This window comes from Petaurus breviceps, unplaced genomic scaffold, assembly GCF_028583685.1.
Source record: "Petaurus breviceps papuanus isolate PSGF00001 unplaced genomic scaffold, PetGlider_PUasm1.0 89917, whole genome shotgun sequence".
NCBI lineage: Eukaryota > Metazoa > Chordata > Mammalia > Diprotodontia > Petauridae > Petaurus > Petaurus breviceps.
Genome location: NW_027187142.1, coordinates 308,772 through 333,007, shown reverse-complemented (window position 1 = coordinate 333,007; position 24,236 = coordinate 308,772). Strand labels below are relative to the sequence as shown.

General features: G+C 51.7%; 1 protein-coding gene across 2 annotated transcripts in view; it reads right to left on the bottom strand.

The window, feature by feature from the left end:
* BRSK2 (BR serine/threonine kinase 2) overlaps positions 1 to 24,236 on the bottom strand; it is a 152,246-nt gene that overhangs the window by 25,338 nt on the left and 102,672 nt on the right. For both annotated transcript variants that reach the window (XM_069107330.1, XM_069107329.1), the window contains exons 9-13: positions 22,054 to 22,085; positions 21,273 to 21,437; positions 11,796 to 11,893; positions 11,240 to 11,390; positions 2,066 to 2,126 (exon numbers count right to left, since the gene is read on the bottom strand). In XM_069107330.1, coding sequence (XP_068963431.1) covers positions 2,066 to 2,126; positions 11,240 to 11,390; positions 11,796 to 11,893; positions 21,273 to 21,437; positions 22,054 to 22,085 — 507 coding nt within the window. The remainder of the gene's footprint in view (positions 1 to 2,065; positions 2,127 to 11,239; positions 11,391 to 11,795; positions 11,894 to 21,272; positions 21,438 to 22,053; positions 22,086 to 24,236) is intronic.

The following is a 24,236-nucleotide window of genomic DNA, read 5'->3' as shown; positions in this document are numbered from 1 at the left end:
AGAGAGAGAGACAGAGAGAGAGAAGAGAGAGACAGAGAGAGAGAGAGCGCAAAAGCAGGGGAGTGTCCGTGCACAGCAAGAACGGTGAGACGAACCCACACGCACCCACATGCACCCCAACGCAGGCGGATGAAGAAAGAAAAATCAGAGCGCAATGCCCAGGAGGCTCAAGGGCCCCGTGGGGAGGGAAGCACAGGTGATGGGTGAGGGGATTGCAAAGAAAAACAAAAACAAACGAACAAACACACGGAAGCACGTACAGAACACACACACACAAAGAAAACATGCAGTTAGCAAAGAAGGCGGCGGCAGCAGCAGCCTCGTGTTGCCCCGACCTCAGCCGCCTCAGCCACCCAGCCAAGCCACACACAGGGCAAAGCAAAGCAAATCCATGAGTCCAGCATGGCGGGAGGGGAGGCGGCATCCAGGCGTCCAACCAGGAAACAGGAAGAGAAAGCCTCTGACTACGGGCCCTGCCCTGCCCTGCAGAGATGCCTTCCCCAGGGCACTGACCCTCCCGGCAGGACTAGGCAGGAGAGCTCCCTGACCTGACACAAACAAACTTGGCCAGGCCAGCTGCAGGGCTCAGTTTACCCACCTGTCCTGCTCCATGCCACCCACTTGCTTGGGAAGACCTGAACCCCAAGGGTTCTTAGGGCCCCTTGGGAGCTGGAGTTCCCAGCTGGGCACCTTGTGCCATCCCTGCGGGAACCTTTAGAAGCTGAAGGATCTGGGAGACCTTGGTAATATTCCTGGGCTCTGACTTCTTGCTGCTGGCCCCTGGCCCTGGTGTGGACCTCCCACAGCCTCACTCTTCGGTAGGAGCTCAGGGGAGGGAAAACCTACACAGCCTACCTGAGGAGTGAAGGTTGGGGGGAGGTCAATAAAAGCCAGCCAGGTTTAGACAAGGCATGCAGAGGGACTGTTTGCTGCCTCTTCCTGGGCTCTGGACTCTGGGAAAAATACTGGCTGCAGTCAGTGGACCTGGGTTTGAATTCTGGTTTTGACATTTATTACCCCTGCAACCTTCTCGGCCTCAGTTTCCTCCTCTGGAATATTAGGAGGCTGGATCAGAAGATGGCAAATGTTCTTTCTGGTCTGGTCCCTGGATGCTAGGATTATCCCCAGACCCAGCACTAAACTGTAAGCCCACTGAATTAAGACTCCTTCCCTCCAGCAAGGGCCTGCTTCCTGCCAAGGGACCCACAGCTTTGGGGATTCAGCTGGGGATGGAGGCTTCTGATGGAATGGAGGAGAGCCTGCCAGGGCTGACCTAATGGCTCTTAGGTCAAGGAGCCAGTCAATATCTCCCATAAATGGAATCCCGAAAGAACATGGCCACTGTCATCACTTCCACCCAATCCCTGGGGGATGTGGGCCCAGGACTTGCAGCCAGAGGTCCCAGGTCAACCTTACTGTGAGTCAACCACTGCTAATGGGCAGGTTCTCTAGACCTTGACCCCCAGCCCCTTGGGGCTTATGTGCAGGGAAAAGAGACTGTTCTACCTGTCACTTCCCCAAATGGACATTAGCTTGTTCAGGACAGATGCTGGCCTGGGCCCTGCTGCTTCTGGGACCATCTGGGAAGAGGAGGCCTGTGTGCTAAGCTAGCAAGCAGACCCTGTTGACTACAGGACTCTCCTGGGCCAAATGCCTGGCATACATACATACATACAGGTATGGAATGTGTTGTGTGATCACACAGTGCATATCTACATGTGTGTACACACACGTACAGGTAGAAGGGTGTGCACATATGTGTGGATGGAGGGCTATCATGTTTAGTCCCCCTTTTGCTTCTCTCCTTCCCCATTGGCTTCTCAGAACCCATTCCACCTGGGTACCGGGAACCCCTACCTCTGCAGTGCCTTTGACCTGTCCCACCTAGAGAGGACCCAGAGAACTTTCAGATGACTGAAAATGGTCAAAACAAGTCACAAATGGAATGAAAGCCACGCCCCACAGGCCATGGGCCAGGCTGTAGCAGGTCTTCGGGGTCCAGAGGATAGGGCAGGGAGGTGCCCACAGATGCCCAATGGGGTGTGATCCAGGAAGCAATACTTACCCTTGGACTGCTAAGAGGGCTGGTGGAAAGACCTGACGATGCACCGCTGATTGATCGGGACCTGGGGAAACACAAGCAAGAAACAGTCTTCAGGGCAGAAGGGAAGGACCAGGACCCCCAAGTCCCTACTGACCCCAGAGCCCCCTTCCCACCTCCCCACTGATCCCAGCGCCCCTTTCCTGCCTCCCCTCTGATCTCGGCACCCCCTTCCTGCCTCCCCACTGACCTCAGTGCCCCCTTCCTGCCTCTGATGCTCTTCCTGGTCATTGGACCCAAGCTGTTTCACCAGCTTGGGCAGGAACAGGGACAGTGCCCAAGCCAAGACTTCCCTACATCTCCAACACCACCTGCTGCTATCCCAAAGCTCCACACCACAAATTGCCCTGTTCTGCCACTGTTCAGGGCTCTCCCAGGCACTCCCTGTCAGTTACCTGCTCTGGTCCCAGGAGACAGTGAGCCAAGAGTCAGAGCAGGAGGCAGCCTCCCCAAGGGTCTAGGCTCCAATCATACCAGGCCTTAGGGGACCTGCACCTGCTCCCTGCCCTCTGTCCAAACCAGCAGCCAGTGCAGGCTCCCCTTCCACTTTCCATGTCTGTAGCATGCCATTGGATCCCCTGGGCTGGATTTTGCCAGGGATATGGAGGCAGAGAAGGTACCTCCTAAGCTAAGCTTACATGCTGAATTGAATTGAGAAGGCCAAGACAGATGGTTCAGAGAAAAGATAAGTAGGACCTTGTGGCCCAGAATTTTGCTGGGGACCTCAGCCCAGAAGAGAAAGGGTGCTCTCAAGAATTAAATCCTGAAGACAAAAAAGGAGAATAATTCTGATGAAGAGGAAAAGGCAGAGTTGTACAGAGACTGATGTGGCTGCCCAGGAGCTCACCTCCCTGGATTTTAAAGAGACACAGACAGCAGACCAGGGAGGATGAAGGCATGGGCCGGCACAGTCCTGTAAGAATGGTGATGAGTGTGGTAAGCCTTGAAGCATCCTGAGTCTGGCGAGGAAACCTGAGCACTGCAAGAGGACAGTTATTTATTTGACTATGTTGGGAAGCAAAGAGGGGAGGGGAAAAGGGAGAGCCTTCTACCAAAAGGCAGGAGTTAGGAGGCAGATTGTTGTATGTGAAGAAGGCATGGACCTCAGTGGATATTCAAGGGGGTGCATGGGGATTTGGGGGGGAAAGAGTAACAGGACCGGGAAGGAGAGGGCGAGTTGGGAAGGGCTTTAAGTGCCCAGCGGTATTCTGGAGGTGAGAAGCCACTGGAGGGCATTGAGTGGGGGGGTAAGGGGGAGGAGAGGGGGGCATGGCAAGACTTTCACTTTAGAAAATCACTTTGGCAGCTGCATGGAGGGGAAAGGAGCCCAATTAGAAGCCTATAGCAATAGTCTAGGGGAGAGGGGATGGAAAGAGGGGTGCCTAAGAGAGATCTTGTCTTGGTAGAAATGGCAGGAATTGGCAATAGATTGGGCATGTGATGTGAGAGTGAGGAGTTGAGGACAGCCCCAAGGTTGGGGCCAGGGAGGCTTGGAGGATGGGGGTGCCCTCCACAGTAGTGAGAAGAAAAGAGCGTTTGGAGGGGGGAAAGAGAGCAAGCTCTGTTTTGGACGTGCTGAGTTTAAGATGTCTATGGGATGTCCAGCAGGAGACATCTGATGGACAGTTGAAAATGCAAGATTGGAGGTCAGGAGAAAAACTCAGGCTGGATAGATAGACCTGGAAATCAACTTCATAGAAGTGATCATCAAACCCATGGGAGGTGTTGAAATTAGTAGTTGAGATAGCAGAGAGGGAGAAGAGAAGAGGGTCCAGAACAAAACCTTGGGGGCACCCACAGTTAGTGAGCATGACCTGCAGATACAGTAAAAGAAAGGGAGAAGGGGTAGTCAGAGAGGTAGGAGGAGAGCCAGGAGAAAGCAGCCTCCCCAAAACCCAGAGAAAAGAAGGTGTTCAGGAGGAGGTGGCCAACAGTGTCCAAGGCTTCAGAGAGGTCCGGAAGGACAGAAGGAGGCTCAGGATTCTGTGCTGGCCCCTCCTATCTTGTCTGCAGGGTGCTTCTCAAACTTTGTAGCATTATGGAAATGCTAGATATGATGGCAGTACCAATGATGGCATTGACATGTGTGTCTTGGGTAAAGGTGTGGATGTCTCAGACATGTCTGTGCGACTTGCCAAAGGGGGCATAGCTTGAAGGAAGGCATTCCAATATACTGGATGACAGTCAGGGATCAAAGAGACAGATGGGCTGGTGTCTCAGAACTGAACGGTACCAGTCCATTACAGTAACAGTAACAACACAGTGCCAGGGATGCAAGCCTAGCCTGGTGCACTGGGGGAGGTGTGGCTTTCAACAAGATCCCAGGGTGTCCCACCCTCTTTTCCTGGTCAGTCCACATCTGGAGGGCTGAGGTCTCTTCTGGGTATTGCCTTTTGGGAATGCCTTTGCCAAGCTGGAGAGTGGGGATTTCTCAGGTCAGGGGGACTGTGAGAGATGTCTTGGGAAGAGGGACAGGTCTTTTCTGCTTGGCCCCAGATGTCAGAGCTAGGAGCAATGGGAGAATGGGGGGAAATCACTTCAAAGGGTCAGACTGAGACTGGACAGTGTCAGGAAAAGCTTCCTAACAGTGACAACTGTCCCAGTGTGGAAGAGGCTGCTTTAGAAGGGGATGAGAGGCTGGGGGACTCTTGTCAGAATGTTGTGGGGCATGTGTATGTGTGTACACATGTGTGCATGGGTGTGCATGCATGTGTGTGTGTTCATGAGTGTCCTGGATGTCTCTTCTAGCTGGGAGATTCTGTAATACTGTTGCCTACGCACGAAGGTAGAAAGGCAGGGCAGCTATTTCCTGGTCATTCCTGAGAACTTGACTGGGGAGCTATGGGGCTTGGGGGTCATGTAGACCTGTGCAGTCACCACAGGAGTCTTGAACTCTCTAGGACTGCCTAGAAGCCTTCCCATTCCTCCAGCCACAAAAGTACTTGTCTCTTTGGGGTAAGTTGTCAGAAGTCTCCCTGACCACCCCCCCCCCCAACCCTGGCCTGACTGGCATGGCTTCCTGCTGCTGCTTGGCCTTGCTTGGGTGCCTAGGGCTCTTTCCCTTTTCCTCAATGCTATTCTTCGCCCACAAGGAGCTGGACTCCTCAGTGCCACCCTGGGAAGTTCTTGTTGATGTCAAGACTGTCCTCCATCAAAGTACCTTTTCGACCCCCGTGGGTAGCATGGCCAGAGAGGGGACATGTCCCCATTATGCCTCCCTTCTGGCTTGGCCTGCTTAACCCAGGAGACAGAGGCAGTGAGGACAATCCTGGGAAACCCTGTGACCCTGTTGGAACCCCAATGGGACATGACCTGGGCCAAGTTTCCCCTTGTCGCCCACCCCTGCCATGTCCTCTCTCCTCCACAAACATGCTCTGATAGGGCAAGGCCCTTAGTCCTCTGGCTTCTTACAGGAGCCTTAGACAAGCCCTCCAACATCCAGGCCTCATCTACTGGTCAAAGGGCATGTGACTTGGGAGTTTGGGGTTGGGAGGAGGGTGAGAGGGCAACAGACTAGGGGGAAAGAAGTAAGAAGCTGGTATGTTTTCAGGCTTGGCGCAAGGGCCAGGAGATGTCATGGGGGTGTTTCAGCAGCTACAACGGAGGGAGACTTGTCTTTACCTACCTTCCACCCCCACGGACACTAGAGAAGCCAATTCTAGGAGTGGGGGCAGGAGACCACTCATGCCTTTCCAAAAAGGGGAGCTGTATACAGAGAAGGTATCTCCGTGTGTTATGAGCACAGCCCCGGTTCTCAGGCTGGGAATCAAAACTCAGGGCTAGAGGACAGCTCCCCTTCCTTTCATGCATTGGCTCTGCATCCTGCCACGCTTCCCTCCCCTCCACCAGAAGTTCCCACCAAATACAGATCTCCCACAAATCCGAACCCCAGTGGCCCCGAGGGCACCTACTGATGGGCCCTGGGGCCCCATCAAAGGAAGAATCCAAACTGCTTACCCCAATGTACTGGCACTGGCCATCCTTGGAGCAAGAGAACAAGAAAGGAAGGGGGAGAGAAAGAAAGGGACCCGAGCAGCCACAGGGGAGGAAGAGGAGGAGAAGGGCAGGGAGCCTCCGTTCCCTGGGGACAGCGCATCCCAGCACAAACCCCTCGGGCCAGTCCAAGGGTCTGAGAGACCAGGGGCCCTTCCCCACTCCTCTACCCCTAGCTTGGATCCCAGGGCTTCTCTCACAGATGCTCGGATTTGGAAGGGGCCTCAGTGGCCCCTCATTTTACAGATGAGGAAACTGAGGCCAGGGAGTGGTTTGCCCAGGGTCAGACAGCTAGGAAGCATCAGGGCTGGAATTGGAACCCAAGTCCTCTGAAGGAGCCAATGTTCTTTCTCCTTGGGGAGAGCTGAGTGCCTGGCACACAGTAGGGACTTAATGAATGCTTCTTGATTGGTGGATTACTGAGAACAAGGCTGCCTTCTCTCACCAGCTCAGCTCATCCTGTTCTGCAGGTGGGGGGGTGGGCTCTGGGCATGGTCCTTCAGGGACAAAAGCCTCAGGGCTGTTCAGTGGCGGGAGGAGCTGGACTGGTCATGGACAACAGTCCATAGTGGGGAGGGGGGCTCCAGGGACACACATAGGTGCTGTTTCCCTGAGGACCTTCCCTGTAACTCCGAGGTCTGTTCCCTCCACACTGCCCTGGCCCTTAGCCAGTGATGCCCCCACCCTAATGCCTAGAACCAGGGTCAGAGCTAATTAGTTTCTAGTCCTGGCTTCCTCACTGCCTTCAGGGCCATGGCAAGGGGAAGGCAGGAAGGGAGATGTTGGCAATTTGGAGCAGAAAGTCCAGGGCCCTGAGGTGGGGCCACAGGCCCTACAGAGGAGCTGTGGGCTGGGCTACGGCCTCTGACTTGAGCCGTCTCACTCTGAGCTTCCATGGAGGAGCATGCAGGACCTCACTGGCCAGCCACACTGAGGGGCAGGGTCTCCCTGCTTAGCCCTGATAGACACATGAAACCAAAGTGGATGGGTCTTCATATTCCAAATCAGAAGGAAATGGGTGGGGGGGGTGGGGGTGGGCACAGGGAGGAGGGAGGGAAGAAGGAAGGCCTCAGTCCCAGGTCCCAGCCCAGAGTCCCCAGCCCTGGGCCGGTGGGGGTCCAGCCGTGCAGCACATTACCACATCACACCCTGGGTCCTGAGACAGGGCACTGTGGAGCTATGCACCCTGCCCCAGGACGGGGGATCAATACCTGGGGAGAGGGGGATGAGGAAAGGGTGAAGAAGGGGGAGAAGAAGAGTGAGAGGGGAGGGGAGAGAGAAAGCCACTGCCCATTGGGAAAGGTGACAGAGAGACAGCCTCAGCTACCCAGAGAACCAGGTGCACCTGCGGGGAGGGGGCTCACCCTTAAAGATGCAGTTTGCCTTGAACCCACAAAGCATAGGTCCCCTTGAGGACTGCCGGACTCAGCAGCCCCAGCAGGGCTGGGCAGGCTGGCATGGTTCCACCCACCCACTCTTGTCTGTCCTGGGATCAGTTCACTCAAGACTGGGGGGCAGGCATGTCTGGGACCCCCAGGAGCCCTTGCCTGCATCCTCCCTGGGGCTGAGGGGACCTGCTTCCAGAGCTCAGGGCCTGCCACGTCAGGATTTAGAGATGGCTCGGCCATGTCCTGGGGAGTCAGGCATCCTTTAAGAGCCCCAAGTGTTGACTTTCTGGGGCTCAAGGGAGTGCCTCCTCTCAGCCTCCCGGCTTGTTTTCAGAGACTTCTGTGAGTAACTGCTCCTCAGCCCAGGAAGGCCAGAAGGAGAGGGCTTGGGGCCCAGGGCCCAGAGCCCAGGCTGTAACACTGAGGCAAGCTCTAGGAGCCACCTGCAGTTTTCTGGCACTCCTTCCCTCTTCAGAAGAGCAGGGCTCTCGGGGTGTGGCCCCCAGCCAGGTAAGGCTCTCACTTCTACATGAGGATGTACACGTGGAAGCACGTACCAGGACATACGTGTCCCCTGCAGGTGTGGCTGTGCTGAGCGCGTGTGCGTGGAGATGCGAATCAGAACCCTGCTATCTTGGATTGGAAGGGCCTTGGAGGCCTCCAGCCCGAGGCCAGACCTGGCCCAGACTCCCTTCTCCTCCGTCCCTGCCTAGGGCTCTCTTCCTGAAGGCTGCCAGGCCAAGCTCTCAGGATGAGCAGATACCGTTCGTCAGGTGGGCTCGGGCTCAGACTCCCAGGCTCACAGACGGCACTGCAAAGAACCTCGGAGGCCACTCATGTCACCGTGCCCCAGCTGAGGTCCAAAGAGACAAGTGACCCAGGCCATGTGGCTGCAGGATGAGGGCAGCCAGGGCAGTGCCATGAGCATGCTGCCTTCTTGCTGGTGGCCCTGCCCTCCGTGCCCCTGGCTGCCAGCCTGCCCACCTGGGCGGAGGCCACCCTGAGCAGGGATCAGCCCCTTCTCTCCAGGGAAGGCCTGCCCAGACCTCAGAGAGGCCCTGCTTGATGCCCAGGGCTGCTGAACCCCGGGGCCCTGACAGCTGCTTTGCCCTGCATCTTTAAGGTTTCAGCAGTGAGGAGAGGGGAGCAGGCTGGGCAGGGTGTATACCTGTCTTCTTTGCTGAATTTGGGATGGGCTTCAGAGATATCCAGGCTTTTACTGAACAGGGCTTTACTATGGCAGGAACAAAGTGAGAAAACAGAGTTACTGAGATGGTCCGGGGCCCCTGGACGCCCCTGACCCAACCCGGCCCTGGCCTCGGTGGGAACATGGCCAGGCAAGGCAGGGACTCAGGAGCCCTGGAGCGGGAGGCCCAGGGCTCCAAGGGGCCCCTCCCCGGACCTACATGGAGGCTGAGGACTGGTGAGAAGTACAGGCGGGGCACACTCCCATCTAAATGGTGCCCCTTGCTGTGACTTCCAGCCCTGGCCTGTGTGCCCACTCAGAGGCCTCCACAGGGGCATCAATTGACCGGTTCTCCTGTCTGGCAGGCTCTGGCTGAGGAGCGAAACTGGCAGGGGGTCCATGCCCGCCTCCTCCCTTTATGCTCCAAGCACCCGGGATCCCTGAGTCCGGGCCTCAGAGCGTGGGCACCTCGGACTCTGGGAGCCAGTTGAGAGCCCTGGGACACCAGAGAGCCTGGACGGGGCCTGCCTAGGAGGGAGGGGACTTCTTTCCTCCCAGTCTCTCTCCTGTCTCATGCCAGCTATATCCATGGCCCCATCAGGCAGCACATTCCTAGAGGCACCTGGCAGCCTAGAGTGGACTGGCTGGCCCTGACTGACAGCTTTGGGGCTTCCCTGAAGAAGCGCTGGGCTTCCAGAGCCCCCTTCCTCACCCTTAGTCTTCAGCTTGTGTTTGGTGGCCCAATGAGCCCCAGTGTGCCTACAATGCGCCCCAAGGCTGCCTGCAGCAAGCCCCTAATGTGCCCCTGGGTGAACTCAGTGCTGTCCCATTGTTCTGTATTGGGCCGCAAAGGCATGTCAGGGATCTCCTTTCCTGAGAAGCTGATGCGCCCCCCAGTAGCTGCTGGACCCTTTTCTTGGTTTAGGGAGGAACCCAAGGGGGATCGGTAGGAAGCCTGGCCGTGCCTAAGGCAGCTCCCTTCTTCTCTTCTTGGACCCCAGAGTCTCTGGGCCTTTCCTGTCCCAAGTCTCCTTTCTCCCTGAGTTCTCACCCTTGGTGGCTTTCTCTCTGCTAGAAGGAAGTGTGTGCACATGAGGGACAGGCCTTGGGGAGGGGATGCGGTCGGCTCTGAGAGAGAGCCCTCCGTCCCTGGAGAGATCAGTGTGACCTCCTGGGTCTGCCAGGCCAGGCCTTCTAGGCAGCCAAGTCTGCTGCCTCAGAAGATGTGGCTTGCCCCAGCTACAATGTCTGACCCTGCACTACCCAGCCCTGCCCAGCTCACGCTAGGAGCTCTGTGGGCTTAGCTGTGTTCCTCTTCTCCTGGCTTCCCCTCACTGTCCACTGGCAACTCAAGACAGAGCCACCCAAGTCAGGTCTCAAGATGTGCCTTAGATTTCTCACTCCCTTCCTGCCCCTCCCTGAGCTATAAGCCTGGTGTGGGCTAGGGTAGGTCACCGCCTGCAGAGACAGCTTGGTCTTGTGGCTGAATGGCTGGTCATCTCCAGTGGGAGCCAAGATCCCCCTTTCCTCAGGCAGACATTCAGAGCACTGGGCCTGCCCTAGTCTGGCCAGGCCCCCGGGGCTAGGGAACGAAGTCTGGGAGCCACCTTAACTGGGAAAAACACCTCAGAGGGTAGCATCCTTTCTGTGCCTGCCTGATGGCCCCAGGTTTTGCTTCTGGGAATCAGGGACAGCAGCTCCCCATCCCCTACTCTAGCAGGATCAAATGGAAACTCCCCAGGCCCTACTCATGACTGGTCAGACACAGTCGCCACTGAGGTCCTGCTCATGGGAGTTAAGCACACCAGCTCCCCAGGCCTTGCCCATGGAAGATCAGACACATGGCTCCATGGCCCCCAGGTCCAGTTCATGGAGGTCAGATACAACAGGTCCCCCAGGCCCTGCCCATGGGGATCAGGCACAATGGCCCCAGGCCCTGCTCAGGGAGGTCAGATACAACAGGTCCCCCAGGCCCTGCCCATGGGGGTCAGGCACAATGGCCCCAGGCCCCTGTTGGAGGGGAGGTCAGAGGCTGAAAACCCAGCAGGCCCTGCTCACAGGTTTCAGGGACAGTGGTCCCCAAACCTTGCTTGTAGGGGCTCAGACATAGCAGCCCTGGGGGCTCGGCTCTTCTGCTCCCCTGACAAGGCTCAGGTCTCCCTTGACTCTCCAAGGCAGTCGGGTTGATAAGATCCCTGGCATTTTCCCATGCCCCATCTTTGGGGCCAATCCTCAGCCCTATGTCAGTCGCTAGCCTTGTTAGAAATCACCACAGCACTGACTACACCTCCAGTCCCTCCCTCCCCCTCTACCCCTGGAGTGCCAAGCCCCAAGCTAAGTCAGCACAAACTCAGCCAGCAAACATCTTCAGACTCCCCAGATGCTGCCCAGTCAAGGCTAGGCTCCTCGCACCAGCCAGTCTGACCCCTGCCCCAGCCAGCAGCCTGACTCTCCAGCCTGTGGGGGCAAGGGGACAGCCCTGATCCTGCTGAAGAGGGCAGCTGGGGGGAAGAGAAGAGGGGAAAGAAGATGGGAGCATCCAGGTCTAGGGGGACTGCCGCTGGCACTTACCTCTGGCCATGCTGGGCCATCTCGATGGCCCGGCGGGCAGGGACTGGGGAGCCACCATCCGTTACACTGAGGACTTCCATGGACTTCCTCTCGGGCCTCCGCTTTCCATGTCTATTCAACATTGGGGAGTCTACCCGCTTCCTGGGAGGGTCTGGGGAGGGGTGAGGGCAAATCAGTCTTCCTTTCTCCCAGGCTCAGAATGCCCACAGCCCTTAATGCATAAGAGGGAGGATGTTCAGCCTGGCCTGGCTTGTCTGGGAATATTTTGGTTGTCTCATGGGCAGCTATTTCCACTGCCCAAATCTTTGTGGGTATCTGTGGCCACAGCCTGGGGATGATGGGCACCTCTTGAAGACAGTGGGAGGTTATCATTGGAATGGACCCTGGCAGGGGCAGCTCTGCAGAGCTCAGGGTGGGGAGGGGTGCTGTCCAGGACCTGCCTGTAGTGTGATCTTTGGAGGTGATGGGGAGAGGGGACCTGCCTGAGAAATTGGTCTGTATGGGAAAGACCTGACCCTCAAGAGGGTTGGGGAGGAAGGTGGGGCAGACCCTATACCTATTTCATTCCGTGGGGGGAGGTCTTCATCCTCGTGGCTGGGATACCTTTCTTTCCGGTCAAGGAGGAGAAAATAGATCATTTTTTCTTGGTTTTCCCTGAAGAAAAGAAAAGAGGGAAATATAGAAAAAAAAATTAAGCAGGGAAGACACTTGGTGCCCCCTCTAAGGATGCTGGTTTGGAGCTGGTCCAGGTGGTCATCCCTGGGGCTGGGCAGGAGGCTGAGCCTTAGTCCAGGGGGTGCTGGGCTGCTGCGCTCCCAGCCCTCAGTCCACTAGGGCCAGAAAGGCTCCAAGAACTGCCAGCGCAGGCTCACTCAGTGGCCCAGGCCTTGGCTGATGGGGCTGTCAGGAAACCTGCCTCTCATTCTTTTTCTTCACATTAGCTCCCTCTGTTTTCTCTACTAGACTAAAACACTCAATTCAATTAAAAAAATCCTTATGAGCCTAGGGCTGTGTGCAGAGCCCTGTGCTGGTCAGGACAGGGGAGGGGAGGGCACAAGCATTAACAAAATGCCTGCTCTTCACCAGGCACATCATTGTCATCTCCTCTGCTGGGCAATTATTCTCTCTTCCAACTGTCCTGTGAAACAGGTGCTATTAATACCCTCATTTTACAGTTGAGGGGGCTGGGGCAGACAAGTTCAGTGACTGGCCCAGGGACATCCAGCTGGTAAGTGTCTGAGTCTGGATTTGAATTCAGGTCTTAATGATATCAGATTCAGCAGCACCAACTTCCTCCTTTCCAGGAGAGACACAAAGCTTAAAACGAAACCCAATTCCCCTCTCATAGAGCTCTTGGTCATTAAGAAGCCAGGGGATCTGGGAATGCTTCCTGGAGAAGAATGCATTGACATTGGACGTTAAAGGGGGCGGTGTTCACTTGCTGACCACCCAGTTGCTGGAGATGTAAGGAAGCGGGTGCCAGATTTTGTAAGACTTTGAATGGCGCTAGGGGCTTGTGGACTGGGTAGGAGAGAGGGAGGAAGGGAGGTCTGTTAGGAGAGGGCAGTGGCAGTCCAGGCAGATGTTGATGTGAATCTGGCCTGGGGCAGTGGCCATTGGAATGGATGCAAAGGAAAGTTCAGAGGCAGAACTGGCAAGAGGGCTGAGAGCTCGAGACCCCAGATGGGCCCCTTGTCCCTTTGCTAGGCTCTTAGGGCATGTCAAGTCTCCTCTCCTCAAATGAATTTGGCCCTCCCATCTCTTCCTGTCACAGTTAGATCTTGGCTGTGACTGTTCCTCAGACTCTTCTCCCCCAAACTGTCTGTTCTTCCCAATGTCCCCATTTCTGTTGGAAGCACCACCATCCCACACCTGCTCAGACCACAATCTCAGTGTCATTATCCCCACATCCTTCTGCACCCCTCACACCAAATCAGCAGTGGATCTTCTTTATTATTTTCCACCTTAAGATAAAATAGAAACTCCTCTCTCTGGCATTCAAGGCTCTTCGCAGTCTGGCTGCAGCTGACCTTTCCAGACTTATTAGACATGGCTCCCCTTCCCACACAACATTCCAGTGAAGTGGTGATTCTGACTCTCACACCTTCATGGGGTCCCAGAGCTCACTAGGAAGCTTCTTTTGATGCCATGGCTAACTCTGTCCCCTCTTTGCTGGGCCCAAGCAGAACGAGCCCAAATGACTTGGACATATCTACCTTTTCACCCTTGAGCGCTATCTTCTCCAGGTGAAAGAAACATTCTCTATTTCTTCAGTCAATCCTTTGTTCTAATATCTCTTATTTCCTTTGGTCCAAGTGACTGCTTGGATGGAGGAAGACCACCCAGCTCCCAAACCCCTATTCCAATGAAAACCCAAAAAATTACAGCAGAGAGAAGAGTGAACAAGACGTCCAAGAAGAAGCGATAGGGAGTGATTTCTATATCCCAGAACTGTACAAAAAGTTAGCCCATGGGCAGAAAGAAAGGGGATCCCTTAGAAATATTAGCACCTAAAGCTGCTTTCCAGTACACAAGGAACTGGTTAGAGATTGTATAACCTGCAGGTCTCTTTAACTGGAGGCATAAATTGCTGAGGGTTCTCCCGAAGCAGTCTAAGAGCTGTTGGAATCCATAGCTTAGACCTTGGAAGCCACCAATATCAGCAGTGATGAGTGGATATGCCTTTCCTCATAGCTGTGTTCAGCTTGGGATGTCCAAGGTCTCCATCACTCTGTCCTGACACACCACAGAGAGTCCTGAAGATCCAGTGCTCTGAACCCCCAAGATCCAGAAGTACCGAAATCCAGAAGGTGGACATCAGCACAGGAACACAGGTGACCCGGGGACAAGAACTTGGGATCCACTGCTGGAGATAATGAGAGGAAGGAGCTTCTGGGCATCAAGGCTAAGGAGTGATGTGCCGGCTTAATGCTTTCACCCCAGACGGGGAACCAACCAGAGCTGACTATTACAACCAAAAACACAATAAGGAAGAGATCTTGGTCATGGAACAAAACCCTAATTCAGGAGCTAAGGCTAGAGAGATGAGGGAGAAAGAGGAGAAGGAGGAGGAGGAGGAGGAGAAGGAGGAAGAGGAGGAGAAGGAGGAGGAGAAGGAGGAGGAGGAGAAGGAGGAGGAGGAGACACTGCAAAGAATTATTGTGGGTACAAAGATACCAAAAATACTAAAGAAGAAAGAGTAAATAACTCCAAAACTACTGATTCAAAGAAAAAAATGGATTTTCCACTAGGATGACATAAATATCTAGAAGAAATGAAGAAGAGATAAAAATAAATAAAAACTAGAGGAAAAATTGGAAGAGGGATAAATATTTTAGGAAAGATAGTATTAAACCTAACTTAAGTAGCAAATTTCCTGAAAACTAGAATAGGCCCGACAGAAATCAGTGACTCTATGAAACAAGAAAGATTAGAACAAAATCAAAAGATTAAAAAACATAAAAGAAAATGTAAGGTATCTGGTGTCAAAAACAACTGATCTGTAAAAAAAAATCTAGGAGAGATAATTTAGAAATCATCAGATTCCCTGGAAACCATAAAAAAAAAAAAACCAGTCTGGACACTATATTTCAGAAAAATGTAAATGAAGGAGAGGATTCTGGGAAGATGGTAGAATAGGTTAGAAAATTCCAAGCTCTGCAGATTTCCCCCACAAACAAAACAAAACAGTGCCTCAAGGCAAACACAGAAGGTAAAAATAACCAATATTTGGGGCATAACAGTGGCTCCTGGGACAATCAGAGAAGATCTGAAGAAAAATCCCAGGACTGAGATTTGGTCCTCATGAAGAGTAAATACCTCCAGGTAGGGTCACCTGCCCAAAAAGAATTTATAGAAGAATTTGAAAAAGACTTTAAGAATCAAATAAGAGAAATTGAGGAAAAATAAAAAAATCATAACAATCCAAGAAAAACAAGAAGATTATGAAAAGAATATTAACCATCTGGAAAAGGAAATCCAGAATCTTATGGAAGAAAATGACTCTTTGAAAATTAGAATTGGGAAAGGGGTAGCCAGTGATGTTATAAGAGAACAAGAAATAATAAAACAGAATACAAAGAATGGAAGAGAATGCAAAATATCTCATAAGAAAATAGAAAAAAAACAACCTACTGACCACCACCTGAAAGAGATCCTACAAGGAAAACCCATAGGAATATCCATCATAGTTAAGTTTCCAAAGCCCCGGCTCAAGAAAAAATGTTATAAAGAACAACAGAAAACAATTCAAATATGGCAGAGCCACAGTTAGAATCACACAAGAGCTAGTAGCGATGACACTGAAAGATCACAGATCTTGGAACACCATGTATTGAAGAGCAAAAAAGCTAGGGCTGCCACCAAAAATATCATACCCAGCAAAGTTAAGCATAATCCTGAATGGAAAAAAAATAGATATTCAATGAATTGCCAGATTTTCAGGAATTTTTTTGCAACAAAATCCTGAATTTAATAGAAAATTTGGCATATAAGATCCAAGAAAAATATAAACTACACATAAAAGAGTAATTACAAGGGCCTAAATAAGGACAAATTGTTTACTTTTTATATGAGGAGATGTAAAATATATATCTAAGATTGTTATTAGTAATTGGGGAGTTCAAAAAAAAGATTGGAGGAGACCTGAGAATGTGATTCTAAAAAGTAAAACTATTTAGGAAAAGGCAAAAAGAGTAATTATCTTTTACAAATGAGGTGCAAGGGGAAAAAGTGACAGAGAAATTAGATGGGGGAGGAGGTGGGTAGTACTGGAGCCCTACTCATTATGAATGGGTTAAAGAGGGAACAATACATACACACATACAAATATATTGTATATGTATGTATGTATAAAAGTCTTCTAAATTCAGAAAAAAATACAAGGCTAAGGAGATAGGGAGTGGGGAGAGGATAAGGGGAGGGATTTTTAGAGAGAACCCTACTCACATCAGATCTAGGTTAAAAAGAGAGAACAATATATACATTTAGAAGGGAATAAGTCTTCTAAATTTATAAAGAAATAAAAGGGTGAGGGTATAGGATGGGAGATGACATAGAAGGGTGTCTAGATTAATGGGAATGGATAAAAGGGAATAATAAATATATTTGTAGGGCTATAAAAGTCTTCTAAATTTAGATAGAAATGAGAGGGTAAGGTGAAAGGGGGGAGGAGAGGATAAGGGAGGGATACTTGGGGGGGGTAGGTTAAGTAATAGGAGGGCAAGGTAATGGGTAGAAGTAAAGTAAAGGAGTCAGGAGGGATAGGAAATAAGAGAATCACACAAACAAAAATAAAGATCAGGAGTAGAATTTATTAGAAAAAAAGCAGGGACAGTAATCATGATCTCAGACAAAGTGAAAGCTAAAATGGATTTAATCAAAAGAGAAAAATAGAGAAACTACACTATATGTCAGCCATATCAATTAATATTGTTTTAGACTATTTAAAATAACTGGACAGTATAAGATTGGAATATCGCTGTGGTGTAGGAAATGATGAGTCAGTGGACTTAGAAAAATATGGAGACTTGAATGTATGAAGGAAGATGCTATCTTCCCTCAGAGGGACAGAGGACAAAGAAGTATACCAAGGTCTTACATAGATGCATATGGATGTGTATGTGTATATGAATATGATTATAGATATTTAAGTATATGTATGTGTGTGTATGTAAACATGTTTGTGTATATGTGTGTATACATACAAGTCTCTCTATGTATGTATGTATGTATCTGCCTTCTTAGGGGGGAGGGAGGGGGAACAGGAACAAAGTAGAAAGTATACAGCAGAGAATAAAAGCAATGTAATTTACAAGGAAGAAAAGCAAAGCTAGTCAGCTCTGAGCGCCATGTGTAGTCATCGTGATATAGATTTTCTGGAAATGGAAATTCATTGCTGTATGTTTTGATTCCTCTCCTACATTCTGCTGGGCACATGGCAATGCCTTTGTTTTCCTTCTCTTGTTTTGTATTTAAGTTTAAAATAAATTAATTTTTAAAAATGTAAATGAAAGCAGTTTAAGCATATTTGGACAAGAGGACAAAATGAAAGTGATCACTTACTGAAGGAAGCCCCAGTAGGAGAAATCATAGGCAAAATCTAAAGCTTCCATGTCAAAGGGAGAAACAAGATTGCAAGGAGCCATAATGAGAGAATTCAAGCACCAAAAAAAAACCACAATAAGGATTAGACAAGACCTGGCAATTTCTTCATAAATGAAATGAGATGTTGGAATGCAATGTCCCAAAAGGAAAAAAGGGTACAAGCTTATGACTAAGATTAACTTAACCTGCAAAGCTAAATATAATCCTACTATGAAAAAAAAATGGAACTTTAATAGAATTGAAGATTTTCAAACATTCCTGTGGAAAAAGACCAGAATTGAATAGGAATTGTGAAATTCAAACACAAGACTCAAGGAAAACCTAGAAGTAGGATTTCCTTTGAGCAGTTGGAAGGGACTATATAATGATGATGCCTTCAGAGGGTAGAGAGGAGTTACCTAAGAAAAACTGAAGTCCTGGAGGGGAGGGGCATTTGTTCTATTTTGAGGGTTTTTAAGAGGGAAGAAAGAAAGGAGGATAAAAGGAATATCCTAGTGTCAAAAGGAATAAAGGGAGAAGCTGTCTATGTTTCATAAATGGGGTGAGTAAGCAGACAGACGGATCAGGGGAGCAGCCTCAAGGTGAATCTTCTTTTTTGAAACAAAGGAAGGTGGAATGCGCACGTATATTTATCTGCACACGAGAAGTCGGGTGAAGCATTACAGCAAACTCAACAGGACAGAGGGTGAGGTGGTGGGCTTCGGATTCAGAAGGAGCATGGATAACACTGTGTATGAAGCAAGAATCCAAAGCAAAAGAAACTCACTGATCCTGAAGGGGAGAAGGGAAAGGCAAAGATAAAAGAGCTAGGATTGAAAGACGTTGCCGTCAATTGAACGACCTGCAGCATGTGAAAATAGTGAAACATTATTTTGCCACAGGAAGTGATAAAAGACAATCTTGGAGAAACCTGCCAAGTATAGACTGATGCTGAGTGACAATGAGCAGAACGAGATCAGTGCACACCATGACATCGGCACTGCAAACAAACAATCCTGGGAGACCCGCCCTGTCTCTAGCCCTAAGCTCCAGACGAGACACTTGGTACCAGGCTCGGGCTCTGCACCGCTAAAATGCCTGGATGAGGCGGCTCCACTGCTCTTTCACACCACAGCATTCTAAGTCTGGGGCACACATCTAGTCTGATCACCTTGTGTTACAGAGAAGAAAACTGAGATCCAGGGAGAAATGACTTGTCCAAAGTAGAAATGTAGAAGTATTTCACAGGTAGAAATCATCAGGAACACAATCTGAACCCAGTTCTGCTGACTCCAAAGCTAGTTTCATCGCCTGCCCCACTGTGCCATGGTGGTCCTGTCCACATGGCAGTCTGGATGTTGCTGCTGCCAAGCACGGTGGGGTGGATGAATCCTAGCTTCTCTCTGTTTTTGTATAGAACCTTGGACTGGGACAGAGAACTGTGCAGACTCACGTCATTCCCTTCTTTCTGTTTCCATCTCCTGGGGGCTTTGACCTTAGCCTCATTTCTGTTTCTTCCTTGCTCGGTGCTTCTTTTTACTCTGTGGGCTTTGTGAATTGCTGAGACTCAAACAGCTCTTACTGGATATCCAACACCTACTGGGCATCAGATCTCCAAGATCAACCTGGGTATTCATGCCCCGCTCAGGTGCCCACCTCTGTCTTCTTGTGCGGTGACCCACTAGGACTTGGCTTTTTCCTTGTTGTGGCCTGACAGTCCAGGGCCAAGATCCTGTTGGTTTCATGCCCTGTTTTCCAGAGAGTGCACTGGCTTTAATCTCCCTGCTGTGCCTCTGGTGTGAGCACACACAGGCTTCTGGATAGAGGAGTTTCCTTTGGGTTTCTTTGTTCACCTTATCATTGACTAACCAGTGACTCTGCTTTAGGGAAAATGAATAAGGCAGAGAAAAGCCAGTTGGGGCAGGGAGAGGACCTCCCTGGGCCAGAGCCACTGAGCTTGCTAAGTCATCACAAGATGGGCAAAGGGAGGATTCCTAGAGGCCACTTGGGGCAGTGCTTTCTTCCTCCAGAGTCTAGGGTGTCAGGTGGCTCATGGAGAATCCATGGTGTACTTAGTAGCCACAGAGCAGAGGGTAGTAAAGTCCAAGACCATGGACAAGAATCTGAGACCCCACAGGAGAGAAGAGGAGCAAATTCCTTCTGAGGAAAAGGGATGGGCATTGAGGGTAAGGAATGAGGTGCTGGCTTGACCCTTTCACCTAAGACAGGACCCAGAGGAGGACAGGGCACAAAAATGTGTCCCAAAGCAGCCAAACCAATGGTGGCCAGATTAGTGGGGTCAGGATAGGGCTATGTGCTTCACAAACTCATTGTTATTTGTCTTCTTTTTGGAGTCACAGCCTCTACATGCTGGAAGGAACCCCTCAGGCCCCTGCTTCATCCTGTGCCTGACCAAGCATTGTCCTCACAGCAACTCAGCATGTGGTCATTCAGTGACCATCCAACAGTCATCCTTTGGCTTGGAGATCTCCAGGTGTTGGAGAGCTACAGCCTCCCAGGCAGCCCACTCATAATAAGTAAAACTATATGTTTCTGACATTGAGACCAAAGGTCCCTCTTTGCAGCTTTCCACATTGGTATGGGATCTGCCCTCTGGGGCCAAATCAAATAGTCTACTCCCCTTTCCCTTATCCCAAATACTTGAACACAGCTCTCATGTCCCACCTCCCACCATTTTCTCTTCCCCAGGTTCAGAATCCTCACCTGGATCCGAGGACCTTCCCCATTCTGGATGCCTACTTTGGACACTCTCCTTCTCATTAATGTGCTTTCAAAACTATGGTTCCCAATGGGTCACCATAATGTGGAAGGTCTGCCCAGGGCAGACTAGTGGGGTGGGTATCTCTCTAGACTTGACAATAGACTCTCTTTAATTCAGTCTAAGATCTCCTTGACTACCATGTCACACTGTTGAGTCAAAGGGAGCTTGCGGTCCCCTAACCCTCAGATCTTTTTCAGAGGAATGAAGGTCTAGGCACATCTTCCCCATCTTGTACTCATGAAATGGGCTTTTTGGACCCATTATGCTGCATTCTCTTCCTCCCTGGACTTGTGCACTCTCTGGTCTGAGAACCCTTCATCCCTACCCACTTGTCGAGCTTTGCAGCCCCTTTTGTGGGCTGTATTCCCCCATTAGTGTAAGCTCCTTGGGGGCAGGCCTGTCAGGCTTTGTTTGCTTGCATCTGTCTCTCCGGTGCTCAGCACAGTGCCCAGCACACTGTAGGCACCTTACCTGCCTTCCTCATTTGTACCTTTCTCTCTATCAAGTTTCGGTGTTCTAGCTCACGAAGACCATTTTGAGTCTTGAGCACTCGTAGTTTGTTAGCTCTCTGTCCCAGGTTGGTGTCACCCCAAAATTCCATAAGTCATTGGGAACATGATTAGCCAGTGCTGGACCCAGCCCAGAGCCCTGGGGCACCCACACGGAAACTCCAGTGACGACTCAGACGATGGTCTGAATCTACCCAACTGCGCTATTCCTCGGCCCACAATGCCTGCCCCAAATACCCCCCAATATCGCCAGCCACCCCTGACCCAATAGTTTAGGAATTTTGTCAAAAATAAGACAGGATGGTGTGGAATGTACTCCTTGAGGACGCCAGGTCACTTCTTGGCAATCCCGAATTTTCCCTGGGTTTGCAGTAAACATTCCTTTGGAAAACATTGGATTTGTTCCTGTTGTCCAGGACCAAGGAGGGAAGCAATTGTCTCCTAAAGGCCTGGAGTGGGGCTATCAGAGAGTGGCCTCTCCAGTCTAGCCCTCCAGGATGGCAGTTGTTGGGATGGACTAGTGGGCAAGAGAGGGGGCTGGAGGAGGGAGGACCTGACAGGCAGAGGAGGGGAGAGAGAAGTCCCAGACCCTTCTGGGAGGCTCAGATCTCTCCAGCATCCCCCTTACCCCCCACCTCAGCCTGACCCCTGGACTCACTCTTCTGACAAGAGGTCCTGTAAGAGTTTATTCCGGTCTCGGAAGCAGCCTAGAGAGTGCATGCTGTCCAGTACGTCAGGGTCGATGTCTTCCAGGGACGGCAGGGAGCGGATCTGCACCTTTCGGGGGATGGGCTGCTCTGGCTCCGGCTCATTCTTGCCCCCTCTGTGGACGGACAGCAAAGTCCCCTCACCAAGGGCTCGCCACCACTTGGATTTCTCCCTCCCACAGAGTCAGCTGGGGAAAGGACAGGGAGGTGGGGAGGGGAGCTTGACTGCTTTCAAAGGCTTTTCAGTCTTGGGCAAATTCTATTTTTGGTACCTGTGCTAGGCTGGTGGGTGTGAACCTAGGCATAATTGTCCTGGGCTCAGACTCAGGCCCTCCCCCATCCATGGGCACCCTGGAACCCTGCTCCCTAAAGTTAGCCAGCCTGACTAGGTACTTCCTTCCTTTCCTTCCTCCCTCCCACTCCCACAATGTTCCAGGGCTTGCCACAGACACTGTCCCAGCCCAGCGGCTCAGCCCCAGGGTGGGAGGTGGGAGGAGGTCAGGCTGGCTGGGCTGGAAAGCCAGCCCATACCCCTGCAGCCCAGGGGAGAGCCCCAAGGCTCTCTTTCCCAGGGTCCTGAGGGCCCAGTTCCTAGGCCAGGCTCCCTGGGAGCCTGACACTTGCCCCAGCCGGACAGGTCCCTGCTCTCCCCCCACTCCTGCTAGCACACACATCCTCCAGGCCACAGCCACAGTCAAGGAAGGAGATTAGTGGGGTTTTGAAGCTACTTACATATACCATATGTGTTTCTGAATGTGTTCTAGCTACAAGGAAAGAAAACAGGGAGTTAGTATGGCAGGAGAAGTGGGGAGAGGTGGGGGTAGGAGGGAGGCTGCAGGTGGACTGAGGCCCTTGCTATGCTAATGGGAAGAGGCCAGAGCACAGCCACGGTGTCAGCGCTGGGCAGACTCTGAGAGACCTAGGCTAGCCTCTCACTGGAAAGAGGAGAAAGCTGAGACCCAGAGTGGGAAGCAGGAGCAGGGATGAGCATGTTCAGGGTGAGGCCAAACCCCCCAACCTGAGTGGGCAGCACCTCTTGGGTCTTCTTTTGGGATGCTACCTCTGGGAACAAGAACTGGACCCAGAAGGGCCTGGTGGCCCAGGGATCTGAGGGGAGCTGGGGAACCTCCTTCCTGGCCCCATCCTTGAGACCTCACTGAGAGAAGGGCATAGGGGTGGGGGAAGGAAACTGCTGACCAGGACAGAGTCGAAGGCTGACTTCTGAGCTACTGTCCTTGTGGGCACCCTGGGACCTGGGTCTGGTCTGACCTCTGTCAGAGGTCCTCTGGAAAGTCTCAGCCTGGTCCCAAGGTTGGGGTCTCAAGAAGAGAGTGAGAGAATTAAGCAATGTAATATAAGCTGCTTGAGAGCAGGGATGATCTCATCCTTTTTCTTGGCACTCCCAGAGCAAGCTTAATTAATGCTCATTGATGGAGGGATAGACGTATGAATGGGTGATGGATGATGAATGGATTGATGAGTTTATGGCTGAATCAGTGGATGGATGAATGGATAGGTGGATGGACGGATGCATGGATTGAGAGCCCCATCCATATGCAGGAGGCCCATTTTATTGGTCCTGGGATGCAAAGTAACTGTCTTGCCCGTTTCCTTCACCATTCCATATTGGGACTAAAGGGAGCTGACCAGAGAATGTGGGCTGGTCAAAATGCCCCATGCCTAGGGTTCACTGCCAGGAAGGGGCCTTTCTGACTCTGGAGGAGGGACAGGAACAATGGCAGATTCCCACCCTGACCCCAGTCATAGAACCAACCCAAGGGTGGTTGTGTGGGATTGACTGCAACCTGATATGCAGAGAGGGATGCATCCCTGATCAGTGAACCCTGTGGATCACAGTGGGATAGGGGGGAGGTCCTCTGCCATGACCAGCACTGGACGTCACCTCCCAGGTTAAACAGTTCCTGAGCCTGAGCCCTAGAAAACTCCTAAGGAGCCAGGGGAGGCAGCATGGAGTCTCAAGCTGAACTAGGCCAGCTGGGACGCCCCTCTACTGGATGGGTGGGTACCTTCTGGAGTGGGTAAGCAAGATTGCAGGAGCTGCCTTTCTGATGCCTCCCTTCTTCTTCCCCCCAGGGAGTGAGGTCAGAAGATAGAAAGACCATGCTCAGGGCAGTAACAACCTCTCAGGTGGGTTAAGGGATAGAATAGGGCAGGGAGAAGAGCTGCTACAGGAAGGAAACTGAGGCCCAGGGACAGCAACCTCAGAGCAGAAAAGGCAACTCCCTTCAAAGCTTCCTCTGACCTGGACTCTGAGGGGTGGAAGAACAGCCCCAAAAGTCTCAGACAGTGTTTGCTCTGATCCTGAGGGGACAGAGTGGACCAATGGAAGTGAGAAGAGGCTCTCCCTGGGCAGACCAGTCAATGCTTCCTTCAGAGCTGAGCCAGTGGCAGTCCAAGAGGGACCACAAGGCTGGTGGTGACTCAGGCTGGTCTTTAACCACAGTACTCAGTGCCCATGCCTGCCTGTCTCTAGCAGAAAAGTTAGTGATGCCCCAAGGTGACTGTTGGGGGGGGAGGAAGAAGGCAGCAAGAGGAGAAAGGAGGGGGATGAGAGTGTGGCCTTAGAGGGGAGGATGTTCCAGGCCTCTGCCCTATCTACTGGTGGTACTTTGAGGAGGCTCGAGGTGCTAGACATGTGAACACCGAGGCAGGCATATTGGCCCCATTCTCCCTTCAGCACAGGTTGTCCCCTTCCCCATGGATATGCGTGCGTGTGCACACACACACACACACTTGTGTATGCACACAGAGGCACAGGCATACACAGTAAGCAGTTATGTAGACTCAAATGTGCATTTATAGATGTGCTCACACACAGACACAGGGTTGCAGGCCTGTGCACACCCATGCACACCCATGTGCACACACACAGACACAGGGGTACAGGCCTGTGC